General features: G+C 43.9%; 1 protein-coding gene across 2 annotated transcripts in view; it reads right to left on the bottom strand.

Annotated features, from left to right (window-relative positions):
• The window catches only part of ambra1b (autophagy/beclin-1 regulator 1b), a 45,208-nt gene that overhangs the window by 11,424 nt on the left and 10,388 nt on the right, over window positions 1-23,396 (bottom strand). For both annotated transcript variants that reach the window (XM_041795400.1, XM_041795401.1), the window contains exons 2-8: window positions 16,543-16,748; window positions 16,260-16,318; window positions 15,878-16,061; window positions 14,349-14,521; window positions 8,561-8,627; window positions 4,924-6,410; window positions 568-654 (exon numbers count right to left, since the gene is read on the bottom strand). In XM_041795400.1, the coding sequence (XP_041651334.1) occupies window positions 568-654; window positions 4,924-6,410; window positions 8,561-8,627; window positions 14,349-14,521; window positions 15,878-16,061; window positions 16,260-16,318; window positions 16,543-16,674 (2,189 nt within the window). In that variant the 5' untranslated portion in view covers window positions 16,675-16,748. The remainder of the gene's footprint in view (window positions 1-567; window positions 655-4,923; window positions 6,411-8,560; window positions 8,628-14,348; window positions 14,522-15,877; window positions 16,062-16,259; window positions 16,319-16,542; window positions 16,749-23,396) is intronic.

Raw genomic sequence — 23,396 nt, 5'->3', positions numbered from 1 at the left:
GATGATGTGTGTGAGATAGAATGTTGGAACTCAATGAGATCAAAGGAGAACAGCATAGCAACAACAGGCAGAGCTAACCTGATAGGTCCATCCTCTACCTTTTTCCTATTGGTCGGTTTAGAGAAAAGAGATCAGAGAAATGGTTTCATCTACCTGGATGAGAGTAGAATGTTTGAAACCTGATCATGAACTAAAGATCAGAGATCAGAGAAAATCTAAGAAGGAGGCGGTTTAGAGACAGAGGAGGTTTGACTGAAAGACTGAAGAAAAATCTGAGACCTAAATCCAACTGTGATGCTCTAAAGTGCTTAAATATGTTTGAGTTTTGCAACAATATTGACTCCATATGGGGGTAAATTAACTGCAAACTAAGAGGCTAGCAGGGTCTCTTTAACAGCTTTTCTCCCTCTAGTTGTCATAAACATGCTTTTCTATTATTGTTGTTGTTTAAAGACATGATATAAAAGTATGGTACTGACTGAGGAGCTGGTTGTTGAAATCAATAATCACAAAGCTCCAGGATTGGTTCCTGGAGATTGGAGTGGGGCTGAAGAGGTGTGCTGTTACCTGGCTGGGTCGGGGTAGATGGGATGGTCTCTGGATCCTGACATGTCGTAGCGGGACAACGACAGCAGAGAGGACTCCAACAGTCGCCTGTGAGAGAACAGAGGAACGTTAGAGAACAGAACGTTAGACAACAGAGGAACGTTAGAGAACGGAGGAACGTTAGAGAACAGAAGAATGTTACAGAACAGAGGAACGTTAGAGAACAGAATGTTAGACAACAGAGGAATGTTAAGGAACAGAAGAACTGTTAGAGAACAGAGAAATATTACAGAACAGAACGTTAGAGAATGGAGGAACGTTAGAGAACAGAAGAATGTGACAGAACAGAGGAACGTTAGAGAACAGAATGTTAGACAACAGAGGAATGTTAAGGAACAGAAGAACTGTTAGAGAACAGAGGAATATTACAGAACAGAACGTTAGAGAACAGAGGAACGTTAGAGAACAGAGGAACGTTAGAGAACAGAAGAATGTTAGAGAACAGAAGAATGTTACAGAACAGAATGTTAGACAACAGAGGAATGTTAAGGAACAGAAGAACTGTTAGAGAACAGAGGAATATTACAGAACAGAACGTTAGAGAACAGAGGAACGTTAGAGAACAGAGGAACGTTAGAGAACAGAGGAACGTTAGAGAACAGAAGAATGTTAGAGAACAGAGGAACGTTAGGAAACAGAGGAACGCTGGAAAACAGAGGAACGTTAGGAAACAGAGGAACGCTGGAAAACAGAGGAACGTTGGAGAACAGAGGAACATTAGAGAACAGAGGAACGTTAGAGAACAGAGGAACGTTGGAGAACAGAGGAACGTTAGAGAACAGAGGAACGTTAGAGAACAGAGGAATGTTGGAGAACAGAGGAATGTTCATTAACAGAAGAATGTTAAAGAACAGAGGAACGTTAGGAAACAGAGGAACGTTAGAGAACAGAGGAACGTTGGAGAACAGAGGAACGTTAGAGAACAGAGGAACGTTAGAGAACAGAGGAATGTTGGAGAACAGAGGAATGTTCATTAACAGAAGAATGTTAAAGAACAGAGGAACGTTAGGAAACAGAGGAACGTTAGAGAACAGAGGAACGTTGGAGAACAGAGGAACGTTGGAGAACAGAGGAACATTAAAGAACGGAGGAACGTTAGAGAACAGAAGAATGTTAGAGAACAGAAGAATGTTAGAGAACAGAGAAATGTTAGAGAACAGAGGAACGTTAGAGAACAGAATGTTAGACAACAGAGGAATGTTAAGGAACAGAAGAACTGTTAGAGAACAGAGGAATATTACAGAACAGAACGTTAGAGAACAGAGTAACATTAGAGAACAGAACGTTAGAGAACAGAGGAACGTTAGAGAACAGAGGAACGTTGGAGAACAGGAACGTTAGAGAACAGAGGAATGTTGGAGAACAGAGGAATGTTCGATAACAGAAGAATGTTAAAGAACAGAGGAACGTTAGGAAACAGAGGGACGTTAGAGAACAGAGGAACATTAAAGAACGGAGGAACGTTAGAGAACAGAAGAATGTTAGAGAACAGAAGAATGTTACAGAACAGAATGTTAGAGAACAGAGGAACGTTAGAGAACAGAGAAACATTACAGAACAGAGGAACGTTAGAGAACAGAACGTGAGAGAACAGAAGAATGTTAGAGAACAGAAGAATGTTAGAGACAGAAGAATGTTAGAGAACAGAGAAATGTTAGAGAACAGAGGAACGTTAGAGAACAGAATGTTAGACAACAGAGGAATGTTAAGGAACAGAAGAACTGTTAGAGAACAGAGGAATATTACAGAACAGAACGTTAGAGAACAGAGTAACATTAGAGAACAGAACGTTAGAGAACAGAGGAACGTTAGAGAACAGAAGAATGTTAGAGAACAGAAGAATGTTACAGAACAGAATGTTAGAGAACAGAGGAACGTTAGAGAACAGAGAAACATTACAGAACAGAGGAACGTTAGAGAACAGAACGTGAGAGAACAGAAGAATGTTAGAGAACAGAAGAATGTTAGAGAACAGAAGAATGTTAGAGAACAGAGAAATGTTAAAGAACAGAGGAACGTTAGAGAACAGAATGTTAGACAACAGAGGAATGTTAAGGAACAGAAGAACTGTTAGAGAACAGAGGAATATTACAGAACAGAACGTTAGAGAACAGAGGAACATTAGAGAACAGATCGTTAGAGGACAGAGGAACGTTAGAGAACAGAGGAACGTTGGAGAACAGGAACGTTAGAGAACAGAGGAATGTTGGAGAACAGAGGAATGTTCGATAACAGAAGAATGTTAAAGAACAGAGGAACGTTTGGAAACAGAGGAATGCTGGAAAACAGAGGAACGTTAGAGAACGGAGGAACGTTAGAGAACAGAAGAATGTTACAGAACAGAGGAATGTTAGAGAACAGAATGTTAGACAACAGAGGAATGTTAAGGAACAGAAGAACTGTTAGAGAACAGAGGAATATTACAGAACAGAACTGTTAGAGAACAGAGGAACATTAGAGAACAGAACGTTAGAGAACAGAGGAACATTAGAGAACAGAACGTTAGAGAACAGAGGAACATTAGAGAACAGAACGTTAGAGAACAGAGGAACGTTAGAGAATGGAGGAATGTGAGAGAACAGAAGAATGTTAGAGAACAGAGGAACGTTAGGAAACAGAGGAACGCTGGAAAACAGAGGAACGTTAGAGAACAGAGGAACGTTGGAGAACAGAGGAACATTAGAGAACAGAGGAACGTTTCAGAACAGAGGAACGTTGGAGAACAGAGGAACGTTAGAGAACAGAGGAACGTTAGAGAACAGAGGAATGTTGGAGAACAGAGGAATGTTCGATAACAGAAGAATGTTAAAGAACAGAGGAAAGTTAGGAAACAGAGGAACGTTCGAGAACAGAGGAACGTTGGAGAACAGAGGAACATTAAAGAACGGAGGAACGTTAGAGAACAGAAGAATGTTAGAGAACAGAGGAATGTTACAGAACAGAACGTTAGAGAACAGAGGAACGTTAGAGAACAGAGAAACATTACAGAACAGAGGAACGTTAGAGAACAGAACGTGAGAGAACAGAAGAATGTTAGAGAACAGAAGAATGTTAGAGAACAGAGAAATGTTAGAGAACAGAGGAACGTTAGAGAACAGAATGTTAGACAACAGAGGAATGTTAAGGAACAGAAGAACTGTTAGAGAACAGAGGAATATTACAGAACAGAACGTTAGAGAACAGAGGAACGTTAGAGAACAGAGGAACGTTGGAGAACAGGAACGTTAGAGAACAGAGGAATGTTGGAGAACAGAGGAATGTTCGATAACAGAAGAATGTTAAAGAACAGAGGAATGTTAGGAAACAGAGGGACGTTAGAGAACAGAGGAACATTAAAGAACGGAGGAACGTTAGAGAACAGAAGAATGTTGGAGAACAGAAGAATGTTACAGAACAGAATGTTAGAGAACAGAGGAACGTTAGAGAACAGAGAAACATTACAGAACAGAGGAACGTTAGAGAACAGAACGTGAGAGAACAGAAGAATGTTAGAGAACAGAAGAATGTTAGAGACAGAAGAATGTTAGAGAACAGAGAAATGTTAGAGAACAGAGGAACGTTAGAGAACAGAATGTTAGACAACAGAGGAATGTTAAGGAACAGAAGAACTGTTAGAGAACAGAGGAATGTTACAGAACAGAACGTTAGAGAACAGAGTAACATTAGAGAACAGAACGTTAGAGAACAGAGGAACGTTAGAGAACAGAGGAACGTTAGAGAACAGAACGTGAGAGAACAGAAGAATGTTAGAGAACAGAAGAATGTTACAGAACAGAAGAATGTTACAGAACAGAACGTTAGAGAACAGAGGAACGTTAGAGAACAGAGAAACATTACAGAACAGAGGAACGTTAGAGAACAGAACGTGAGAGAACAGAAGAATGTTAGAGAACAGAAGAATGTTAGAGAACAGAGAAATGTTAGAGAACAGAGGAACGTTAGAGAACAGAATGTTAGACAACAGAGGAATGTTAAGGAACAGAAGAACTGTTAGAGAACAGAGGAATATTACAGAACAGAACGTTAGAGAACAGAGGAACGTTAGAGAACAGAGGAACGTTGGAGAACAGGAACGTTAGAGAACAGAGGAATGTTGGAGAACAGAGGAATGTTCGATAACAGAAGAATGTTAAAGAACAGAGGAACGTTAGGAAACAGAGGAACATTAGAGAACAGAGGAAAGTTAGAGAACAGAGGAACGTTAGAGAACAGAGGAGTGGTTAAAGGACAGGAGGCTAAAGTTCCTCCTCAGACAGAGGAACTTCTGACGTTCTCATCAGAGTATTTAAAGGTGGAGCTCAGATTTAGACCTCGTACCTCCTCAGCGAGTCCTCGTCGGGGGGGTCAACAGGCATTTCTTGGCTTAAGGCCTCCGGTGGCTCGGCCGCCCTCCCAGCGGCGGCCTGCCGGTACACCCGCTCCCACTGCGCCGTTTCCTGGTTGTAGACCAGACCCACCGTCTGCTCCCCGGGCTGGCTCGGGGTCGGAGCGATGGGGAAGGCCACTGGTCCTGGTCCTCCACCTACGGGGGGCGGAGACTGCTCGTTGGGCTCTGGAGGCCCCCTTCGCTCCGTGGGCGGGGCTTCCAGCGTCCGCCTGCCGTCGTCTGGTTGCCATGGAGATGAAGAGGAGGGGAAGGTGGAGGAGGAGGGGTCCAGGCCTGAGGCGGAGGTGGAGGAGGCCTGGTTGGTACGTTCCCAGCGCTGAGAGTCGTGGTTAAAGGTGAGCAGGTTGTGACAGGCTCGGCAGCGGTTCAGGTGACCCCGGGCGGCGGGGGGCGGGACGTTGTTCTCCAGGCTGTGAGAGGAGGGGGGCGGGGGGAGCGGGGGCTGGTAGTGGATGATGGTGGGAGAAGAGGAAGAGGATGATGAAGGCCCAGGTCTGTCAGGGTCCATGTTGTTGTTCAGAAGCTCCTGGCTCTGCTCCTGACCTCCGTCCACCATGGCGCCCCCTAGCGGAGGCTCCAAGTCCTGCATGCGGTCAAACTCCATGAAGTAACGACTAAGGTTACACTGCAGAACGTTCCTGAAGGACGCCGTGTTACTGCGGGAGCCGTCCCAGAATGGGTGGTGCCCGCTGCTCGTTCCTGCTCCGTCCCGCCCCCCTGGCTCCCCCGGCTGTGGAAAGCCCCGCCCCTCTGTGGCGGAGGTGTAGACAGGGGACTGGGAGGAGCCGTCCTGCTGGCGGAGCACGGACAACAGGCTGATGGAGGACGAAGATGTCCTAGGAGGAAGCATCCCGGGGCTGACCCCGCCCTCTCTCATACTCAGCAGGTTACGGGTCCAGTCGGGGGCGGGCCGGGGTGCAGCGTGCTGCTCCATGCTGGGCGCCGTGGTGTTGATAGAAGAGCCGGCGCTGTAGTAGACGGAGGTGAAGGCGGAAGGTCGCTCTGACGGCTGTCTGGGCTCCGTGCGGGCTGAGGAGAAGGTGGAGGCTGAGGGGGGAGGGGGCCCCTCAGGGGGGGCTGTGTTCACAGAGAGGGCGGGACTACGGCTGATGGAACAGCGGCTGCACAGACACACCATCCCGAGGTGCTGAGTGCAGCCGGGAAACGGCGGACCGCGGTCAGAGCCCGGGTACTGAGCCAGAGGCATGCTGGGAGATTCCCCAACACTGCCGCCACCGTCACCGAGGGGGCGGGGCTGTTCACCTCCGGTCTGAGCCCCCGGAGAGCGAGACGAAAGGATGTGCAGGAAGTTGTGGAGGATGGGAGTACGGCGGATCGGCGGTGTGGGCAGGAAGGAGCGCTGGCGGAAGTGAGGCATCTCAACGCTGTCCATCGGGACCTCAGAGTCCTCCTCGTTCTGAAACACCCATCAATGTGTTACTATACAGATCAATGATGTTAATATACCGATCAATAATGTGAATACACCCATCAATGTGTTAATATACAGATCAATAATGTTAATATACTGATCAATAATGTGAATACACCCATCAATGTGTTAATATACAGATCAATAATGTTAATATACCGATCAATAATGTGAATACACCCATCAATGTGTTAATATACAGATCAATAATGTTAATATACCGATCAATAATGTGAATACACCCATCAATGTGTTAATATACAGATCAATAATGTTAATATATCGATCAATAATGTGAATACACCCATCAATGTGTTAATATACAGATCAATAATGTTAATATATCGATCAATAATGTGAATACACCCATCAATGTGTTAATATACAGATCAATAATGTTAATATACCGATCAATAAGGTGAATACACCCATCAATGTGTTAATATACAGATCAATAATGTTAATATACCGATCAACAATGTGAATACACCCATCAATGTGTTAATATACAGATTAATAATGTTAATATACAGATCAATAATGTGAATACACCCATCAATGTGTTAATATACAGATTAATAATGTTAATATACAGATCAATAATGTGAATACAAACATCAATGTGTTAATATACAGATCAATAATCTTAATGCATCAATCAATAATGTGAATATACAGATCAATATGTTAATATACTGATTATTATGTTAATGTCCTGATCAATGTTAACCCTTGGGCATCACTTCAGTTTACTACCCTTTAAAGCCATTAAGGACAAAAACGTCCACTTCCAAAAAACTGCTATAAAAACTGAACAGATTCATATTTTTTCTGCTTTTTCTGCGTACATCTCCTAAAAAACTTCATCTGTGCTCAAAACTACCAAACATTCAATCATTTTGAGGATTTTAACCCTTTAAATGCCAGTTTGATGATGTAAAGATCAAAAAATGTGGTTTGAATGTGAGTCAATGGGACGTTTTTGTCCTTAATGACTCAAAGGGTAGTAAATTTTAAATCAGATGCTACACAAAAACTAATAATGCATCAAAGTCAATATTTTGGCTAATGTTTGACATACCCAGGACTGATTTAAAAAAAAAAAAAAAAACAATACCCGCAAAATTAGTTTTCTGCAAAATTAATACTGTATTGTGTGTTTGTTTTTCAGAAAAAAAATATGTCCATCCTGTAATCAAACTGGCATTTAAAGGGTTAAAATCCTGAAAACTGAACTGAACTGCAGATTGTTTTGATCAGAACTGAAGTTGATCAAAAGATGTGACCAAAAAAAGCAGAAAACATGTAAATGTTTACTATTTTTACTGCTGTTTTTGGAAGTGGACGTTTTTGTCCTTAATGACTCCAAAGGGTAGTAAATTCTAAATCAGATGCTACACAAAAACTAAAAATGCTTCAAAGTCAATATTTTGGCTAATCATTGAAATATCCACGCTGGATTTAGAAATAATGCTCCAGCCATCCAAAGGAAGATTTCACAATTTTTTGCCTTTTTTTTTCCATAAAAAACACAACACTGACTTTAGGTAATCAAACTGGCATTAAAGGGTTAATATCCTCAAAATGATTGAATGTTTGGTAGTTTTGAGCACAGCTGAAGTTGTTTAAGAGATTTATGCAAAAAAAGCAGAAAAAAAAATGAATCTGTTCAGTTTTTATAGCAGTTTTTTGGAAGTGGACGTTTTTGTCCTTAATGGCTTTAAAGGGTAGTAAATTAGTTTCTCAGTGTTCCCCTGGCCTATCAGAGACATTGAAATTTGAATTCAAAAATTTGCCTCAAAAGAAACTTTGTTACAAAAAGTGAGACCATATGCACTAACACAGCTACAATGGTGAGCAGAGAAAGAGGAGAGATCAGCCCACATGGACAAAAATGTCCATGATGCCTGAGGGTGAAATCACTGATCAATGATTCTACCACACTGATCAGATCTATTTTTTACCTCCTCCATGTTTGTATAAACCCATCCTTGGTTTCATATTTCACGGGTGTTCTGCTGTATAACTTTGTTTTTGGGTTCCCAGCATTTCCTTTAAGGATCCATGAGTTTCATTTTTACCTCTCAGCTCAGACTTCTCTTCAAACGGCGATTAAACCACTGACTCAAACTCACCTGCTGATTGGATGGATTCACAATCGCCGTCAGCAGGTTGTGACCGAGAGGATCGAACCGCACCAACCTGAAGACACAGAGAAAGATTTATGACAGAAAAACCTCCAGCTCTGCTGTCTGAGGACGTTTTAACAAACAGGATTCCCCACATGTGGACCCAACTCAGACAGACTGGTCCAGTCTACTCACAGTCCTGTTAGAGACTGAAGGACTGAGGACTAGGGTTCAGGTCCAGTCTACTCACAGTCCTGTTAGAGACTGAAGGACTGAGGACTAGGGTTCAGGTCCAGTCTACTCACAGTCCTGTTAGAGACTGAAGGACCAGGGTTCAGGTCCAGTCTACTCACAGTCCTGTTAGAGACTGAAGGACCAGGGTTCAGGTCCAGTCTACTCACAGTCCTGTTAGAGACTGAAGGACTGAGGACCAGGGTTCAGGTCCAGTCTACTCACAGTCCTGTTAGAGACTGAAGGACTAGGGTTCAGGTCCAGTCTACTCACAGTCCTGTTAGAGACTGAAGGACTGAGGACTAGGGTTCAGGTCCAGTCTACTCACAGTCCTGTTAGAGACTGAAGGACCAGGGTTCAGGTCCAGTCTACTCACAGTCCTGTTAGAGACTGAAGGACTGAGGACTAGGGTTCAGGTCCAGTCTACTCACAGTCCTGTTAGAGACTGAAGGACTGAGGACTAGGGTTCAGGTCCAGTCTACTCACAGTCCTGTTAGAGACTGAAGGACTGAGGACTAGGGTTCAGGTCCAGTCTACTCACAGTCCTGTTAGAGACTGAAGGACCAGGGTTCAGGTCCAGTCTACTCACAGTCCTGTTAGAGACTGAAGGACTGAGGACCAGGGTTCAGGTCCAGTCTACTCACAGTCCTGTTAGAGACTGAAGGACTGAGGACTAGGGTTCAGGTCCAGTCTACTCACAGTCCTGTTGGAGACTGAAGGACTGAGGACTAGGGTTCAGGTCCAGTCTACTCACAGTCCTGTTAGAGACTGAAGGACTGAGGACCAGGGTTCAGGTCCAGTCTACTCACAGTCCTGTTAGAGACTGAAGGACTGAGGACCAGGGTTCAGGTCCAGTCTACTCACAGTCCTGTTAGAGACTGAAGGACTAGGGTTCAGGTCCAGTCTACTCACAGTCCTGTTAGAGACTGAAGGACTGAGGACTAGGGTTCAGGTCCAGTCTACTCACAGTCCTGTTAGAGACTGAAGGACCAGGGTTCAGGTCCAGTCTACTCACAGTCCTGTTAGAGACTGAAGGACTGAGGACCAGGGTTCAGGTCCAGTCTACTCACAGTCCTGTTAGAGACTGAAGGACTGAGGACTAGGGTTCAGGTCCAGTCTACTCACAGTCCTGTTAGAGACTGAAGGACTGAGGACCAGGGTTCAGGTCCAGTCTACTCACAGTCCTGTTAGAGACTGAAGGACTGAGGACCAGGGTTCAGGTCCAGTCTACTCACAGTCCTGTTAGAGACTGAAGGACTGAGGACTAGGGTTCAGGTCCAGTCTACTCACAGTCCTGTTAGAGACTGAAGGACCAGGGTTCAGGTCCAGTCTACTCACAGTCCTGTTAGAGACTGAAGGACCAGGGTTCAGGTCCAGTCTACTCACAGTCCTGTTAGAGACTGAAGGACTGAGGACCAGGGTTCAGGTCCAGTCTACTCACAGTCCTGTTAGAGACTGAAGGACTGAGGACTAGGGTTCAGGTCCAGTCTACTCACAGTCCTGTTAGAGACTGAAGGACCAGGGTTCAGGTCCAGTCTACTCACAGTCCTGTTAGAGACTGAAGGACTGAGGACCAGGGTTCAGGTCCAGTCTACTCACAGTCCTGTTAGAGACTGAAGGACTAGGGTTCAGGTCCAGTCTACTCACAGTCCTGTTAGAGACTGAAGGACTGAGGACTAGGGTTCAGGTCCAGTCTACTCACAGTCCTGTTAGAGACTGAAGGACCAGGGTTCAGGTCCAGTCTACTCACAGTCCTGTTAGAGACTGAAGGACTGAGGACCAGGGTTCAGGTCCAGTCTACTCACAGTCCTGTTAGAGACTGAAGGACTGAGGACTAGGGTTCAGGTCCAGTCTACTCACAGTCCTGTTAGAGACTGAAGGACTGAGGACTAGGGTTCAGGTCCAGTCTACTCACAGTCCTGTTAGAGACTGAAGGACCAGGGTTCAGGTCCAGTCTACTCACAGTCCTGTTAGAGACTGAAGGACTGAGGACCAGGGTTCAGGTCCAGTCTACTCACAGTCCTGTTAGAGACTGAAGGACTGAGGACTAGGGTTCAGGTCCAGTCTACTCACAGTCCTGTTAGAGACTGAAGGACTGAGGACTAGGGTTCAGGTCCAGTCTACTCACAGTCCTGTTAGAGACTGAAGGACTGAGGACTAGGGTTCAGGTCCAGTCTACTCACAGTCCTGTTGGAGACTGAAGGACTGAGGACTAGGGTTCAGGTCCAGTCTACTCACAGTCCTGTTAGAGACTGAAGGACTGAGGACTAGGGTTCAGGTCCAGTCTACTCACAGTCCTGTTGGAGACTGAAGGACTGAGGACTAGGGTTCAGGTCCAGTCTACTCACAGTCCTGTTAGAGACTGAAGGACTGAGGACTAGGGTTCAGGTCCAGTCTACTCACAGTCCTGTTAGAGACTGAAGGACTGAGGACCAGGGTTCAGGTCCAGTCTACTCACAGTCCTGTTAGAGACTGAAGGACTGAGGACCAGGGTTCAGGTCCAGTCTACTCACAGTCCTGTTAGAGACTGAAGGACTGAGGACCAGGGTTCAGGTCCAGTCTACTCACAGTCCTGTTAGAGACTGAAGGACTGAGGACCAGGGTTCAGGTCCAGTCTACTCACAGTCCTGTTAGAGACTGAAGGACTGAGGACTAGGGTTCAGGTCCAGTCTACTCACAGTCCTGTTAGAGACTGAAGGACCAGGTTTAAGGTCCAGTCTACTCACAGTCCTGTTAGAGACTGAAGGACTGAGGACCAGGGTTCAGGTCCAGTCTACTCACAGTCCTGTTAGAGACTGAAGGACTGAGGACTAGGGTTCAGGTCCAGTCTACTCACAGTCCTGTTAGAGACTGAAGGACTGAGGACCAGGGTTCAGGTCCAGTCTACTCACAGTCCTGTTAGAGACTGAAGGACTGAGGACCAGGGTTCAGGTCCAGTCTACTCACAGTCCTGTTAGAGACTGAAGGACTGAGGACCAGGGTTCAGGTCCAGTCTACTCACAGTCCTGTTAGAGACTGAAGGACTGAGGACTAGGGTTCAGGTCCAGTCTACTCACAGTCCTGTTAGAGACTGAAGGACTGAGGACCAGGGTTCAGGTCCAGTCTACTCACAGTCCTGTTAGAGACTGAAGGACTGAGGACCAGGGTTCAGGTCCAGTCTACTCACAGTCCTGTTGGAGACTGAAGGACTGAGGACAAGGGTTCAGGTCCAGTCTACTCACAGTCCTGTTAGAGACTGAAGGACTGAGGACCAGGGTTCAGGTCCAGTCTACTCACAGTCCTGTTAGAGACTGAAGGACTGAGGACCAGGGTTCAGGTCCAGTCTACTCACAGTCCTGTTAGAGACTGAAGGACTGAGGACCAGGGTTCAGGTCCAGTCTACTCACAGTCCTGTTGGAGACTGAAGGACTGAGGACTAGGGTTCAGGTCCAGTCTACTCACAGTCCTGTTAGAGACTGAAGGACTGAGGACCAGGGTTCAGGTCCAGTCTACTCACAGTCCTGTTAGAGACTGAAGGACTGAGGACTAGGGTTCAGGTCCAGTCTACTCACAGTCCTGTTAGAGACTGAAGGACTGAGGACCAGGGTTCAGGTCCAGTCTACTCACAGTCCTGTTAGAGACTGAAGGACTGAGGACCAGGGTTCAGGTCCAGTCTACTCACAGTCCTGTTAGAGACTGAAGGACTGAGGACCAGGGTTCAGGTCCAGTCTACTCACAGTCCTGTTAGAGACTGAAGGACTGAGGACCAGGGTTCAGGTCCAGTCTACTCACAGTCCTGTTAGAGACTGAAGGACTGAGGACCAGGGTTCAGGTCCAGTCTACTCACAGTCCTGTTAGAGACTGAAGGACTGAGGACTAGGGTTCAGGTCCAGTCTACTCACAGTCCTGTTAGAGACTGAAGGACTGAGGACTAGGGTTCAGGTCCAGTCTACTCACAGTCCTGTTAGAGACTGAAGGACTGAGGACCAGGGTTCAGGTCCAGTCTACTCACAGTCCTGTTGGAGACTGAAGGACTGAGGACTAGGGTTCAGGTCCAGTCTACTCACAGTCCTGTTGGAGACTGAAGGACTGAGGACTAGGGTTCAGGTCCAGTCTACTCACAGTCCTGTTAGAGACTGAAGGACTGAGGACCAGGGTTCAGGTCCAGTCTACTCACAGTCCTGTTAGAGACTGAAGGACTAAGGACTAGGGTTCAGGTCCAGTCTACTCACAGTCCTGTTGGAGACTGAAGGACTGAGGACTAGGGTTCAGGTCCAGTCTACTCACAGTCCTGTTAGAGACTGAAGGACTGAGGACCAGGGTTCAGGTCAGTCTACTCACAGTCCTGTTAGAGACTGAAGGACTGAGGACCAGGGTTCAGGTCCAGTCTACTCACAGTCCTGTTAGAGACTGAAGGACTGAGGACAAGGGTTCAGGTCAGTCTACTCACAGTCCTGTTGGAGACTGAAGGACTGAGGACTAGGGTTCAGGTCCAGTCTACTCACAGTCCTGTTAGAGACTGAAGGACTGAGGACCAGGGTTCAGGTCCAGTCTACTCACAGTCCTGTTAGAGACTGAAGGACTGAGGACTAGGGTTCAGGTCCAGTCTACTCACAGTCCTGTTGGAGACTGAAGGACTGAGGACTAGGGTTCAGGTCCAGTCTACTCACAGTCCTGTTAGAGACTGAAGGACTGAGGACCAGGGTTCAGGTCCAGTCTACTCACAGTCCTGTTAGAGACTGAAGGACTGAGGACCAGGGTTCAGGTCCAGTCTACTCACAGTCCTGTTAGAGACTGAAGGACTGAGGACCAGGGTTCAGGTCCAGTCTACTCACAGTCCTGTTAGAGACTGAAGGACTGAGGACCAGGGTTCAGGTCCAGTCTACTCACAGTCCTGTTAGAGACTGAAGGACTGAGGACCAGGGTTCAGGTCCAGTCTACTCACAGTCCTGTTAGAGACTGAAGGACTGAGGACTAGGGTTCAGGTCCAGTCTACTCACAGTCCTGTTAGAGACTGAAGGACTGAGGACCAGGGTTCAGGTCCAGTCTACTCACAGTCCTGTTGGAGACTGAAGGACTGAGGACTAGGGTTCAGGTCCAGTCTACTCACAGTCCTGTTGGAGACTGAAGGACTGAGGACTAGGGTTCAGGTCCAGTCTACTCACAGTCCTGTTAGAGACTGAAGGACTGAGGACCAGGGTTCAGGTCCAGTCTACTCACAGTCCTGTTAGAGACTGAAGGACTAAGGACTAGGGTTCAGGACTGATTAGACTTGTGGGCCAAACTTTCCAAACACATCAAGTCTCCTAAAAGCAGTTTACTGTTGATCACGGTTCAAAAAACACCAACCACCTCACCAAAGTAACTCTGGTTAACTTAAACTGATGTATGATGATGGCGTGATCAGAGAGGAAAGTCAGGATGAAAAAGGACATGATCATGAATCTGAGGGGCATGTAGACAGATGAAGAGTTTCTCCTCATCAATCATGCTAAATCTTCTTCTTGTTGAGAAGCCAGCCTTTCCCTCAGATCCTCCACTCCACAGATCAACATCACGACCACGGCGACTCGTTCTGACTCACCGGACTCTCTCGGTGTCGCTGCCCGTCTTGACCACGGCGAACGGCTCCGGTCGGCTCCAGTCCCAGAAGTGCAGCTCGTTGTTGGTGGCGATGAGGAGCAGCTGAGCGGTTGGGTGGAAGGCCAGCGAGGCGATGGCCACGTTACTCTCCGTGAACCAGCTCTCACTGCCGCCCTGCAGACACAGAGCATGCTCGAGCTTCGTCATCATGGCCGAATGAGAAAGATAAGTCAGAGTCCGACATCTAACCTGTCTGACCTACTGTCTGCTTTCATCCATTCATTTACAATACTCAGACTCAAAAATGTTGAGTCACAAGGAGATATCACCTAATGACTCCTTTTTTGTAAAATCAAAGTGTCTCTGTTACTCACTACAAAGTTTAGGAGCACTGTTAGCAGCCAATCAGGTGAGGAGGACCACATGACCACATGCTAGTCCCAGCACAGACAGAATCCTTCTTCTTCAAGCTGACAGATGAAGGCAGGTCTAGTGGTTTAGTTTGATGAACAATGCTGATGGGTTTTATGCTTCTACCTGCATGAACTGATGCTGTCTTTATTATATCAGTGATAAAACGGCACTAAGTAGCAGAGCCTGTGAAACTCCATAACACTACTGATACGCTAAAATGTTGTTGGTTTCCATGCTTAGAAAAATTTAATTACCTGGGCTTTTGCCATCACAGCAGTTTTGATCCTGTAACATCTGTATCAACGCACGCAGCAGAGAGGAGTAGCGATGATAAACTGCCAGTATATATCTTCCGGGGGGGGGGGGGGGCAGCAACTCAGTCAAAGGTTGGAAATGTCACATGACTTCTTCGTGCAGTGATACTCAACATGTGGCTCTTTTATGATGCTTTGTAGCTCTTCTATGTCCTCATTTTAAATATTTTTCGCCCCAGAAACCTTAAAAAAGGTCAACTTTGACCTCAGAAATTATGGATGGTATGCTACATTAATCAGTTTGTTTCCCATTCGTGTGCGGCTGGCTTTAATTGCCAACCTTTATTTTTTTTCTATTTATTTTCATTGCCCTTATTTGCAATTTTTTTCCCTTTTTTTCTTATTTTTTGCCGCCTAATCAATTCTTCTGCTTTTCAAGCCCATTATGCCACTTCTTTTTGCCACTTTTGGCAATTTTTAATGGCCCTTTAATTTTTTTTGTTTTGATTTTTGCTATTTTCAACCCACCCCCCCTCTGCTTTTTGCCATTTTTGTGACTTTTGCTGCTTTTTACCCGTTTTAGTCACTTTGCACTCATTTTTGCCACGTTTTACTGCTTTTTGATAATTTTAGCCACCTGTAACTAATTTTTCAATTATATTACACCCCTTTTCGACCATTTTCTGCCACTTCTGTCCCGCATTTTAACCATTTTTGCCACTTTTAACTTATGTTTTTTGCCACTTTAACCCATTTTGCCACTTTTCACCACTTAGATTTTGGCTCTTGCAAAGGTTTTTTTCTACAGTGTGGCTCTTTGGTTGAGCAGGGTTGAGGAACACTGTCTTAGTGTGATACTCACGTGTAGGTCCCAGATTCGGACTTCGCCGTCAAGGCACCCAGAGGCCACCAGGCCAGGGATAGTGGGATGAAAGGTCACACACCAGGGGGTTCTACGGTGGCCCACGAGGGAATGTAGGCACTTTCCTGTCTTCACCTCCGTTATATAAATGTTGTGGTTAACGTGTGTGGAAGCCATGAGGGTCCTATGAGAGAGAGGAGGAGACAGAGAAGAAGAGTTATTCAGCTCTTCTTATACCAGTGGAGGGAAACTCTGATTAAAAACATTTACACATCAACTAAACAGCTGCAAGGTGATCAAACAAAGCCGAAACTCTTATGGTGCTTAAAAGACTTGAATATTGAATATTGTCTATATTCAGAGTGTGGGCGGATGGTCTCACCTGTCTGGGCTGAATGCCAGCAGGAAGGTTGATCGAGGGCTGTCCGGCAGCTCCACTTTCTGTAGAGACAGAATTAGACAACATCAGGTGGATGAAACACTGCTTTTAGAAAAATTTGAGGAAAACACAGTCAGTATGTTTATTTGTGGCACAGTCTAATTTCTGATCCTGATAATTAAAGCGATCTCGTGAGAAAACCTCGGGCAGAACCCCGTCTGGTCAGCCAAACGATTCAAAGAAGGTAAAATCGCACCGTCACCAGGTTTCTTCTGTGGTACCGTACCTGACTCTGCCACTTCATCCAGCGGACCTTCTCCTCCACCAGCAGCTGCAGGAGGCGCTGGGAGCCGAACGTCTGAGAGCCACGCTCCCGGCTCGACAGGATCCGCACCGAGTTCCTCTGACGGGACGCCATGCTGCTACCAATGGACTCGTCTGATTGGCTGCTCACTCCCGCTGAGGCCCGTCCTTCGCCATGCAGAGTCTAAGCTGAAGGAGGAAGAGGAAAGGTACATGAGAGGAAGTTAGACATGGAGTTATGTTCTTTGAGGAATCACTCAGAATCCAGCTCAATGAAGAACTGTAACTGCTGGTAGTCGACTAGGCCCAAGTTTAAAAAACATAAAACAATTAAAGAAAACTAATCTGCAGATTTTTTAGATACATTTATGTGAGTTGCAATAATCAAACATTCCCTGATAATTATCTACATGAATTCAAAGAGCAGCTGAAAGCTGAACCTGCAGCAGCTCTGCAGTGCCTCACAGTTGGTTAAATGTTTTTATTAGACCAAGTTTAGAGGCTGATGTTTCAGTGGAGGAGGAAACACAAAGAATCTGCTCAGTTCTGTCAGAGATCTCATTCATGTTGAATTCAGCCATTAATGTGCTGATTCCTACTGAATTTTACTGTCCTCAGACAGGCTGAAGGCTTGTTCACACTAGGGCTGGGAAATTATTGCAAATAAATCGCAGTATGACCTGTTGCAATTTTCAAATTGCAGACGGTGCAATATTTCCTTAGACTGAAATGTGTCCAAACACCACTTTGGTACCATTTGTTTTGCAGCAGAGATTTTCTGCTCTACACATTATTCACAAATTCAAGTGTCTTTATTAGAATAGTTCACATAAATCCTACTTTACCTGTTCATGTATTTAATTTTCTTAATCAAAATAAGAATTATATGAAAAAATGATCATTTCTTTCTGTATATGAGCCAAATCAGATTAAGATATTTTTCAAATCTTTCATACCTGCTTTATCAAATATTGTGCTGGTAATCATTTAGAACAGGGGTGTCAAACTCAAGGCCCAGGGTCCAAATCTGGCCTGAGGTACAGTTACACCCGGCCCACACGATCACATCATATTCTTATTATAACTGGCCCTAAAATATGGGGTCTGCAGATTTCCTCCAGTATAAAAATGTAATTTAATCATGATGATATATATATATATGTACAGTTGAAACCAGAAGTTTACATACACTATATAAAAAAGCACATAAACTTTTTTTTCTCACTGTCTAACATTAAATCAGATGAAACATTTACTGTTTTTGGTCAGTTAGGATTACCAAAATTATTTCTATTTGCTAAATGCCAGAATAATGAGAGAGATCATTTTTCAGACAATTTTTTATTATTTTCTTGAGAGTCAGAAGTTTACATACACTAAGATTACTCTGCCTTTAAACAATTTGGGAAAGCCCAGATGATGATGTCAGGTCTTTGGAAGCCTCTGATAGGTTTATTGACAACATTTGAGTTAATTAGAGGCACACCTGTGGATGTATTTTAAGGCACACCTGAAACACACTGCTTCTTTGTGTAACATCATGGGAAAATCAAAAGAAATCAGCCAAGATATCAGGAAGAGAACTGTGGACTTGCACAAGTCTGGTTCATCCTTGGGTGCAATTTCCAGATGCCTGAAGGTGCCACGTTCATCTGTTCAAACAATTATACACAAGTATAAACACCATGGGAATGTCCAGCCATCATACCGCTCAGGAAGGAGACGGGTTCTGTGTCCCAGAGATGAACGTGCTTTGGTCCGAAAAGTGCATCTCAACCCAAGAACAAAAGCAAAAGACCTTGTGAAGATGCTGGCTGAAGCTGGTAAGAGTGTGTCATTATCAACAGTCAAACGAGTCCTGTACCCACATGGGCTGAAAGGCCACTCTCCCAGGAAGAAGCCATTACTCCAAAAGAAACATAAAAAAGCCAGATTACAGTTTGCAAATGCACACAGGGACAAAGACCTTCATTTTTGGAGACATGTTCTGTGGTCTGACCAAACTAAAATGGAACTTTTTGGCCATAATGACCATCGTTACATTTGGAGAAAAAAGGGGGAAGCTTGCAAGCCTGAGAACACCATCCCAACTGTGAAACATGGGGGTGGCAGCATCATGTTGTGGGGTTGTTTTGCTGCAGGAGGGACTGGTGCACTTCACAAAATAGATGGCATCATGAGGAAAGAACATTATGTGGAAATACTGAAGCAACATCTCAAGCAATCAGCCAGGAAGTTAAAGCTTGGGCGCAAATGGGTTTTCCAAATGGACAATGACCCTAAGCATACTGCCAAACTGGTTACAAAGTGGCTTAAGGATGACTATATATATATATATATATATATATATATATATATATATATATATATATATATAGATATGTATCGATATATATATATATAATAAAAAGATAAAAATGTGAAAAATAAAGAGTAAAAGTAACCAGATAAAAATAAATGTGGGAAAACAAATTCATTTGTATTTTCATTTCATATTTTCAATTTTGCATAGCACAATTATGAATTCTATTATTTGGACTTTATTTCACATTTTAACCTTTTTGAATTGATTTCTTTTCACTTTATCTCCTATTTTGACCTTTCAGGTGCACCATTTTCAATTTAAAGTCATGTCTTTGCCTTAAAGACATGATTGTGACTTTCTTTTTTTTATATATTTGCCTTTTAAAAGCATTTTTCTAACATCTAATTTCATGTTTGGACCCTTTGAACAAATAAGTTTGACTTTTTATCTCAGACTTTGAGGCTTATGTTATCATTTGACTTTTTAAATAACAAAATGTTTGATCATAATTGCTCATTTTTTCCCCTATAATTTATTACTTGTGAAAATTAGGTAAACAGTTTGGTTAAATGGGGACCCTGTTAGGCCCTCAGGTTGGACCTTTATTCAGAAACCGGCCCCTTCTGTCATCGAGTTTGATACCCCTGATTTAGAATGATTTATTGCTTGTGTCTGCTCAACAATGCAAGCTGAGGAACCTAAAAATAATCACATATTAAATCGTAATTGCAATATAAGGGAAAGAAACTGCAATGGGATTATTTTGCTAATGGTTCTGCCCTAGTTTACACAATGCATTAATGTGGGGTAACAGGGAGTTTTGGGTATTTGGAGGCATGCATGATATTGGGTTTTTGCCGATACATAAATGTTTTAAAACTACAAAACTGTTTAAGCCTCCTGTAGTCTCCCAATTCTGAAAATTAAAATGTCATAGCTTTGGTTTTCTTCCATATAATTGCCTGAAAATGACATTAAAGATTAAATGCTATGTTCTTTGCAAGTAAAATTAATTTTGAACATTTCTGTTAAACTCTATGTGTTTAATAAAAATGTATAGCATCTGTTGTCTTTTTGCTGCCATTCAACAAATAGAAATGGTTTCAAAACAATATTCTGACTAAACTCTGACATACACCAATCCTGATATTCCATCAAATTTAGTGCCTCAGATCATAACCATTATTAAAATAATTCAAGATTTCTGCTTTTTTAACTAAAAAACTTGGTATTTTTTATGTAAATGAGGTCTATCACAGCATAAATCACAAAAACAAGTATAAAATATGTCAGTGTGTTGGAAACAAGTTTACTAAAAAGAAAAAAAAAAACAAGAAAATTTGGTAACTATTTTATAACTCAGGCTTTAAAAGCAGTCAAACAAGACTGGGTCAATTTGACTCCAGAGGATAACAGGTGAGTAGTAAATAGGGTTAAACCAATACCAGTATAACTGATACCAACATTTATTAAACTTAGTTCAGACCTAAAACCCTGGTGCTTAAAACACTTTTAAAGTTTAAGGAAAAAGGATGAACAAAGATGTCTGCTGACTAAAATCCTTATTCATACTAATGACGGATATTTACAGATGACAGGCTGACATTTACAGCCAATGAAGGCCAATATTTACATTTTGGCTCTATGAACACCTAAGTGGACACAGTGACCATGGTAAAGACTCAGAGACAACAATAACTTCTACATGGATCCTTCAGACTTCAGACTCTACAGCTGCTGAACCAGTAACTCGTCTACTGGAGTCTTTTTAGACGTTCTGTACCTGCTGGTTCAGATAAAAACAAAAACAGATACCAGGATGAGCTTCTGACTGAGCAGCAGATGAAACGATGGAGCGTGCTCGTTTATAGGAGCTTGACCTCAAACAGCACAGATCTACATTTACAGAGCAGTGAGTTATCTGCACCCACACCCCACATTAACGTCTGCTGCTAATGTTAGCGTCCGCCCAGGCTCGTTTGGGCTGTTTACAGATCTTCCTCAGTTTTGGATCATTTCCTCTGTCACGCTGCTGCCAGATATCCCAGCATGCAAAGCAGCAAAGATCAGATCTGAACCCACACAGAGAGCTCTCTGTAGAGCAGCTGAATATAATCCATGAATCTATAGGCTGACTGCTGGTCAAATCCATCTTGAATCATCAGATTTATCATGTTTGGGTCATTTTCACTGAAGAGGACAAGTATTTGGGGTTCTAGCTGCAGATACAGCAACAAGGATCCTGTTGTGTTGGTGTTTGGAGAGAGTCTGAGGAGGTTTTTGACGTGGTCTGCAGGAGATCTGATCTACACGTGTTCAGATGAAGTCCCTGAGAAAGACCGAGTAATCCATCAGAAAAATAGTAAAAATACATGTCAGCTGCAGCTTTTAGATTTTTACTAAGAGATGATTTTATTCTTTAAGTAGCTGGTTTAACATTAATAACAGCTTTATGTAAATTATTAAGTGCTATTCTTTTTGCATTTGAAAAGTAGTATGCAAATAACTGAATGCAAATGACAGTGCAGCTCTTAAATGTTGGGTAGATCAGACAGTCTGGGTTAGGACTATAGTAAACTGTCTTCTGATTTTTGTTTTTACTGTTCGTCAAGATCATTACACGACTGGATTTAAATGCCAGAAAGTAGTAAAAATACCACCTTGTCCTGGATCACACTCGATCTGTGATGTGTTTGGATCAGCCCTTCCAGGTCACCAATTCGACCCTTAACCTGAGTCTACAGCTGGGGTGGGTGCCTGCTCTATGGAAAACATCCTGTATTGTACCGGTACCAAAAATCAAATGTCCGGCTGAACTAAATGACTGCAGACCTATTGCCCTTACCTCACACATCATGAAAACTCTGGAGCGGCTGATTCTACGCCTACTGAGGCTTGAGGTCAAAGACAAACTGGATTCCCTGCAGTTTGCATACAAAGAACACATTGGAGTGGATGATGCCGTCCTCTTCATGCTTCACCGTGCCCTGTCTCATCTGGAGGAACCTGGAGTTTATGTGAGAATCATGTTCTTTGATTTTTCAAACACATTCAACTCCATCCAACCCACCATACTCAAAGACAAGCTCACAGAGATGGGAGTGGATCCTTCCTGTGTTTCTTGGATCACAGATTACCTGACAGGAAGGCCACAGTTTGTCAGGGTGGGGAACTGTGTTTCTGAGACATTAATGAGCAGTACAGGGGCTCCATAAGGGACAGTCCTGGCTTCATTCCTGTTCACACTGTATACATCAAACTTCAAATACAGCACTGAGTCCTGCCACATCCAGGAATACTCTGATGACACTGCTATGGTGGCATGTATCAGAAATGGACAAGAAGCTGAATACAGGGATCTGATCAGTGCCTTCAGTGACTGGAGTCACAAAAACTGCCTCCTACTCAACACCTCAAAGACAAAGGAAATGATCATAGATTTCCACAGATCCAAACCCGCTCTTCGGCCAGTGAACACTTGTGGCGTGGACATGGAGGTAGTAACATCGTATAACTATTTAGGTGTACACCTGGATAGTAAGTTGGACTGGTCTAAAAACGTAGACTTCATCTACAAAAAGGGGCAGAGCCGCCTCTTGCCTGAGAAGACTCCGATCAATAGACATCTGCAGTAAGATGCTGCAGATGTTTTATCAGTCTGTGGTGGCAAGTGTTCTGTTTTATGCTGCAGTCTGCTGGGGAGGCAGTGGAAAACACAAGGATGCAAGGCGTCTGAACAAACTGGTTAAAAAAGCTGGCTCTGTGGTCGGAATCAAGCTGAACTCATTGGAGGATGAGGAGGAGAGACGCACACTGGGCAAGGTGGAGGCCATTCAGAGAAACATGGATTATCCACTTCATATCTCCTTCAGTGAGCAAAGAAACAATGGTGGTGGACGGCTCCTATCCCTGCACCGCAGGACAGAAGATTTAGAAAATCTTTCCTACCATCAGCTATTAGACTGTATGATTCTACAGTAAACAGATGAGACTCCCAGACGATTGAATTTCCCTTCGGGGATAAATAAAGTTCTTGCACTGTATTGTGTTGTATTGTATTATCTGATCCACAGTCACAGTGTAACGGCGTAAATAAATGACCTGCTGCTGAAGCCCAGTGCAGATTCTCAGTAAACATACGGCAGTGTTTAATCAGTGCATGGATGTACTGTTCAGATCTGCAGTAGATTGGCTTCTACCAGAGCCACTCATATTCCAGATTTTAACTTGAAGCTATTACCTGTTTATACTGATTTCACACGGATGACAGAATGATGCAACCCTGGCTCTAACTGGTAATGACTGAAAAACAATGGTCAGCTGTAGCCTTAAGATGAGCGTTATCATGGCGTGTTTTAGCTGGGACTAGTCTGAAAAAGGAGAGATGAAAATGTATTTAGTGGTCCTTTAATAGATTTGAAAAGCAATCAGAGCATCTGTGAACAAATACTCATCACATACAACACCACAGTCATTAAATGTGAGTCAGATATGATGGTGCCAAAGGTTTAAATCAGCAGCAGGGCTCCGTT

Source organism: Cheilinus undulatus, linkage group 9 (genome assembly GCF_018320785.1).
Source record: "Cheilinus undulatus linkage group 9, ASM1832078v1, whole genome shotgun sequence".
NCBI lineage: Eukaryota > Metazoa > Chordata > Actinopteri > Labriformes > Labridae > Cheilinus > Cheilinus undulatus.
Note: the sequence above shows the minus strand (reverse complement) of the source record. Positions and strands in the feature narration are given on the sequence as shown.